The 6,538-nt window shown below is 62.0% G+C and overlaps 1 protein-coding gene across 1 annotated transcript; it reads left to right on the forward strand.

The window, feature by feature from the left end:
• Nucleotides 1-786: 786 nt before the first annotated feature.
• On the forward strand, nucleotides 787-5,128 carry SNX33 (sorting nexin 33). The gene is made up of 2 exons (XM_080626119.1): nucleotides 787-2,428; nucleotides 4,198-5,128. The coding sequence occupies exons 1-2, from the start codon at nucleotides 988-990 to the stop codon at nucleotides 4,449-4,451; spliced, it is 1,695 nt and encodes a 564-aa protein (XP_080482245.1). The 5' UTR covers nucleotides 787-987; the 3' UTR covers nucleotides 4,452-5,128.
• Nucleotides 5,129-6,538: the final 1,410 nt, after the last annotated feature.

Genomic DNA, 6,538 nt, shown 5'->3' on the forward strand with positions numbered 1-6,538 from the left:
GGGCAGCGTGCGCCCTGCCGCGGCTCCCGGGCTGCGCACCGGGCAGCGTCACGGGAGGCTGGCGGCTAGCCCCGCCGCCGGCACCGACACCGATACCGGCACCAACACCGGCACCGGCAGCCCCGGGCAGCCGCCCCGGCAGCCCCGGACAGCCGCCCCGGCAGCGCGCAGCGAGCGCACACATCGGAACCGGACACCGGTACCGAGAGTGGCACCGGATCCCCGAGCGGTAGGAGCGAGTGGCGGTGCTCCCCCGGCGCCCCGAACCGGCCATGCGGTGAGGGCGGCCCGCCGGGCCAGCGGAGGGGCGGGAGGCGCGGCCGGGACGGGATCCCTCCTCCCTCCGCTCCGCCGCCGGCGCTGGCAGCCGCCGGGCGCTCCCGGTACCGGCCCCGGCGCGGGCCTGCGGGGAGCCCGTGCCCTCGGTCCTGCGGGAGATTGGCGGATTCCAGCGGGAAAAGCCCTACAACGACAACCCAGCAACAACCACCCGCGGCCGTCGGGCCGGAAGGGAATTGCAAAATCCCGGGGCCGGGATCACCCGGAGCTTGGGCTGCGTTCGGGGTCGGTTCCTGGCGCTTTCCGGCCCCCGCCGACTGCTGTTTTACCCGCAGGAGCGCCGGGAAAAGTCGCTTTGGATCGATTTCCTCTCTGGCAGCAACATCTTTTCCTCCTGGAAAGTGAAACTGCGGGATCAGCGTCCCAGCGAGCGAAAACTTGTGAGGATATGGCCGAGCTCGGCTCCGGGTCCTGCCGGGGGTTACGTCCCGCAGGAGCGACGAGAATGCTGCTCGCTTGACCAGGGAATGGTGTTCTTAACCAGGGCGCCGGGATCGGGGGGTCACTTGGACACACGGACATTGGCGACACCTCGAAGGGGATTTCTTCTCCAGCTTTTCCTATTTCCCTGAGGAACCGGCCGAGCCCTTTCCCATTCCCACAGCGTGTGGGGGGTTTTGGCTGCTGTGTGTGCCTCCGGGCCCGGCCATGGCGTTGAAAGCCAGAGCGCTTTACAACTTCCAGAGCGAAAACAAAGAGGAGATCAGCATCCAGGAGAACGAGGAGCTTGTAATCTTCAGCGAGAACTCCCTGGATGGGTGGTTACAGGGTCAGAACAGCCGCGGGGAGACCGGCCTCTTCCCAGCCTCCTACGTTGAAATCCTCCGCTCCCGGTCGGGCTCCAACTACACGGATTACTCCAGCAGCCCAGCCGGCTCCCCCGGGCACGACTCCTCCTTCTACACAGCTCCCTCCAACCCCAGCATCCCCTACCAAGGCAGTTTTGAGGATGATGATGATGATGACTGGGATGACTGGGACGATGCATGCACAGTGGTGGAGGAGCCCCGGAGTGCACCAGGCACCAACGGGCACCCCTCGCCCAGCCTGCAGTACCCACCAGCCTATGGGCACGACCAGCACGCCGGTTACCGTCCCAAGCCGGCGCTGGAGCGGCAGGACAGCATGAGCTCCTCCAAGAGGGGCAGCGTGGTGGGGAGGAACCTCAACCGCTTCTCCTGCTTTGTCCGCTCGGGTGTGGAAGCCTTCATCCTAGGGGACGTGCCCCTCATGTCCAAGATCGCCGAGGTGTACTGCATTGAAATGGGCTCCAAAGGTCCCCAGTGGAGGGCCAACCCTCACCCCTTCATCTGCTCTGTGGAGGACCCAACCAAGCAAACCAAGTTCAAGGGCATCAAGAGCTACATCTCCTACAAGCTGACCCCCAGCAACATCAACTCGCCCGTGTACCGGCGGTACAAGCACTTTGACTGGCTCTACAACCGCCTCCTGCACAAGTTCACGGTCATCTCGGTGCCCCACCTGCCCGAGAAGCAGGCCACCGGGCGCTTCGAGGAGGACTTCATCGAGAAGCGCAAGCGGCGGCTCATCCTCTGGATGGACCATATGACCAGCCACCCCGTCCTCTCCCAGTACGAGGGCTTCCAGCACTTCCTCTGCTGCCGTGACGAGAAGCAGTGGAAGCTGGGCAAGCGCCGGGCGGAGAAGGACGAGATGGTGGGCGCCAGCTTCCTCCTCACCATCCAGATCCCCACGGAGCACCAGGACCTGCAGGACGTGGAGGACCGCGTGGATGCCTTCAAGGCCTTCAGCAAGAAGATGGACGACAGCGTCCTGCAGTTGACCAACGTGGCCTCGGAGCTGGTGCGCAAGCACGTGGGGGGCTTCCGGAAGGAATTCCAGAAGCTGGGCAATGCCTTCCAAGCCATCAGCCACTCCTTCCACATGGACCCCCCTTACAGCTTGGACGCCCTCAACAATGCCATCTCCCACACGGGCAAGACATATGAGACCGTGGGGGAGATGTTTGCTGAGCAGCCCAAGAACGACCTGTTCCTCATGCTGGACACTCTCTCTTTGTACCAAGGGCTCCTCTCCAACTTCCCAGACATCATCCACCTCCAGAAAGGTAAGGGTGGCTCCTCCCTGTTGATGACCTCTTCTGCACGATGGCCCCATGTGAGTTGGGGTCAGGATGCAATGAGGAAATCCTGGGCTGTGGAGTGATGGGAATGGGGTATCAGGATAGGGGTGGGAATGAGGGTGGGGGCCTGTGGCTCTCAGGGAGGCAGCATGGTCCCTGCTGCCTCAGCTCCCTGCTTGCCCCAGCCTGGGAGAGGCTGCTGGGACACTTGGCTCAAGAAGCAGGCTTCGTCCCAGGTGATGCTGTGGGCTCCTCAAGTGCTGCTGGGGGTTCAGCACAGGCGTTGTTCCCCCCAGGCCCTGAGCAGGAGCTGTTGGCTCCAGGGTGACCTGCCCTGACCTCATGAGCATCCCCATCCACCACCACTTGTTCCTCCTCATCCTCCCTCCCTGGATGAGGCTCGAGTTTGCTGCTCCAGGGCTGGGACATGGCCTTGGGCCGGGGGGGCTGCACAGGGCTGGTGGGATGTGGATGTGTCCTGTCTTTCCTCCAGCCCTGCTGCAGTCCCATGGCCACACTGGACCTCCTGGGGACAACCAGGGTCAAACTCAGGAGCAGGTCCCTGCCCCTCCGAGCCCAGGAGCAGGCACCTTGGAGGCTCCCTGTGTCCCCTTTGCCCCCTCCTCATTCCCCAGAGTATTCGGGGCGGTCAGGGAGGAGGAGGGGGGTGAGCAGCGTCTGCTTTGCGCTTTCCATGGGAGGCCGCGGGCAGGGCTGGGTGCCCCTTTGCACCCAGCAGCCGGTGTGCCGGGGCTGGGAGCGGGGCCGAAGTCCACGCACTCCTCCCGGATCGTGGGGGCAGGGAGCTCTCCCTGGGGTGAAGCCAGGGCATCCGCACGTGTCCGTGCATTGCTCCGCATCCCTGCGGGACGCAAAGGGGAAGATGCAGGTCCCCTCCTCGCCTGTCCCTCCCCACGTTGTTTACACAGCGGGTGAAGAGGGGCTGGATCCTATCCGGAAGCAAGGCTGTGTGGGCAGAGCGGAAGGCAGGATTTGGCCTCCAACCTTCACTTCTTCCTCCTCCTCCTCTCCAGTTGGAGCAGGGCTGGCACAGCCGGAGCACTGTAACCCCGAGTCTGGTGCACCCAGCGAGGGGCAGGGAGAGGGGAAAGATCTGCGGGCCAGATCCTGTTTTCAGGCAAACAGGATCTCTGTTTGCCTGAAACCTCTGTGCTAATGAGGGGGAGGAATGCAGGGCGGGAGCCAGGCAGGATTCTTTCGAAACCGAGCTGTAAAAATAAATGGAAGGAGGGGGGAAAAGTGGTGTCAGAGCATCAGCTGCCTCTGGGAGAGGGAGATGCTTTCCCAGTGAGTTCCAGCCGGCACTGCAGGTCCTTCCTGCATGCCATTTCACCGCCTTCCAGCCTGGGGTCTCCCAAAGCTGCTCCTGAACCCAATCCATGGGAGGACATCAAACATCTGTCGCGGAGGCTTGGCCAGAGGGCTTGGCTGTGATAACACTGCCCCATGTTAGCTTTGTACCCCAAGCCTGGAGTTGCAGCCCTCCAGTAGCCCATACTCCCCAAAATGTGCTAAATGTGAGCTGACTGCCTGGGGATGGGGCAGAAAAGGAGCTGTGGAGGTTGGAATCCAGAGGGAAAAGGCTCCTTGAGGAGAGGGATGGGGATTGATGGGCAAGGGGAGATGACAGTCCGGGAGCACGCAGATTCCCTTATTCCTGTGCTGGCCAGGGGTGGCAGGGCAGGGGAATCGCAGGGATCCATCAGCCTCTCAGCCTGTCCTCTGCCCCGCAGGTGCCTTCGCGAAGGTGAAGGAGAGCCAGCGGATGAGCGACGAGGGCAGGATGGACCAGGAGGAGGCGGACGGGATCCGCAAGCGCTGCCGCGTGGTGGGCTTCGCGCTGCAGGCCGAGATGAACCACTTCCACGAGCGGCGCGTGGCCGACTTCAAGAGGATGATGCAGTCCTACCTGAAGCAGCAGATCATCTTCTACCAGCGCGTCAGCCAGCAGCTGGAGAAGACGTTGCGCATGTACGACAACCTCTAACACCTCCGCTTGCTTCCCCACAGCCTCGCAAGCCTCCTCTGGTTGTGATGGGCTGAGACCCAGCGGGAACTCATCACGCTAGTGACCAAATAACCTTTGGGCTTTCTTCCCCCCTTCCCGGGTGGGCAGGGAAGGGCTCGCCCACGGGCTGGATGTGCCACCTCTTTCCATGGGGACCTCCCACCCCACCACGGGTCTGGTGGGGACGCAGGGGGTGTCACAGGAGAGATGGACGTGGAGGTCACGGTGCTGGTACATCGCAGCCCGCTGGGAAGAAGAAATCCAAGCGGTCGACATTTTGCACACTACAAGCTTTTCTGATGGAAAGAAAACCAGAAGAAGAAGAAGAAGAAGATCTTTATTTGGCAGAGAATGATTTTTTTGTTTCTTTTTGTCACGAGAGGTTTTCAATATTTTCCATTTTTCGCAAATGTTTCTGCAGCATTTTTACCAATCACTTTTTAAATAGAAGCACAGAGGCCGAGGGCACCTCTTTGTTGTCTGGGAAAAGGGAGAAAAAAACAACAAAAAGGGAAAAAAAAACCCCAGCCCCAAAGCCTTTTCAATAAAATTGTCAGTAGAAAAAAACCCTCCCACCTCCTTCCCAGAGATGTCTGTGGAAAACAGAGCTGCTCCAGCATCCCAGGGAGCCAGCATCCCCCATTCCAGCCAGCTCCCCAAGACCCCTATGCTGTGGGTAGTGGGGGCTCCCAGCAGCCCAAAGCACCCACTGAAGGGCAAATCCTGCCCTGTCCATCTGGATGGGACCCTGGGCAGCGTGCCGCTGCCTGCAGAGCCGGCGGGGCTGGCACGGGGGCCTTGTTTGTGAAGGGAAATGGCTGGGATACATCGCAGCGAGGAAAGTTCGGGCCGGTTTGGCCTGGCTCCAGGGTTAAAATTAGCCCCGGCATGTGGGCCAGCGGGGTATTGTTCAAACAACAGCGGCGCTGGGAATGCTGCGGGATCTGCTCCCTGCTCCCAGAGCCCGCCTTGGCCCCAGCCGTGGGATGAGCACACCTCCATCCAGGCAGGACGTGTTTCCTCCTGCATCCCGCAGCCAGGGCAGTCCCCTCTGCCCTGCTCCATCCCATCCCAACCCCAGCCCCATCCTACCCTGGGCCGCATCCTTGGCAGCAGCCCAGCACAGAGGAGGCCGGATTCTGTGCAGGATGGCACGTTCCTTATCCTCACTCTCCCTCTGGAGCACAATGGGCACTGGGTTTGAGCCTGCTGCTGCCATCCTCCAGCACCATGCCAGCAGCCGGCTGCTCCAGCAGCTTATCCTTCACTCCCGTGTCCTGGCAGAGGGTTAGGGGCAGGACAGGGTCCCTGTGGGCTGCATGCACCCCCTCTGAAGGCTGTGCCTCAGTTTTCCCAAGGGCGGACCTGTGCTCTCTATGGCCCTTCAGCACCCATAAAGGTCTCCCTACCCCACCAGCCACCCCCTTGGGTACCCCCATGTCTGGACCATGCTCCCAGGGCTGGCTCAGTGTGGTAAACCCATCAGCTGGGAGAACCCACTTCCCGTTAACATTCCTGCCCCACAGGTTTTGGGGTCTGCCTTGGCCAAGTGGGGGGCTTAAGCATCTTCCTGCTGCCCCCCCGCACCTGCAGTGTCATCTGTGAAAGCACCAAGGTTTGGAGGATGGACCCAGCTCTGTGCATCCCGGTGGCTGCTGGGTGGGCACCCCAGGGTGCAGGGTGGTGGCGTGGAGGAGTCTGGGCGTGCACACGGCGCTCCCTGAGCCCCAGGAGCCCTGGTTGCTGCCCTTATCCAGGACACAGCCTGGTCCCTGCTCCCCCACAAAGGCACAGAGCCCCGGGGCACGCAGGGCTGAGAGGAAGCGCTGGGAACATGGGGCAGGTCCGCTTCCTCCTCCCACTTCCCAAGGCTGCTCCTGCGTGGGAAAGCCAAGGCCGAGGCAGGACAGTGGGTGGGGAGGTGGCAGCAGCTGATGCACGGCTCCCAGGAGCTCTTGTCTTGCTTATTCCCTTTGGGGCTGTCCCCACCATGGAAGGAAAACCCTCTCCTGGGTGCGGAAGCACCCGGGGTCCCGTAGGGAAGCTGGGGATGTGCTGGGTACCAC

Source organism: Psittacula echo, assembly GCF_963264785.1.
Source record: "Psittacula echo genome assembly, chromosome: 10".
In the NCBI taxonomy this organism is placed as follows: domain Eukaryota; kingdom Metazoa; phylum Chordata; class Aves; order Psittaciformes; family Psittacidae; genus Psittacula; species Psittacula echo.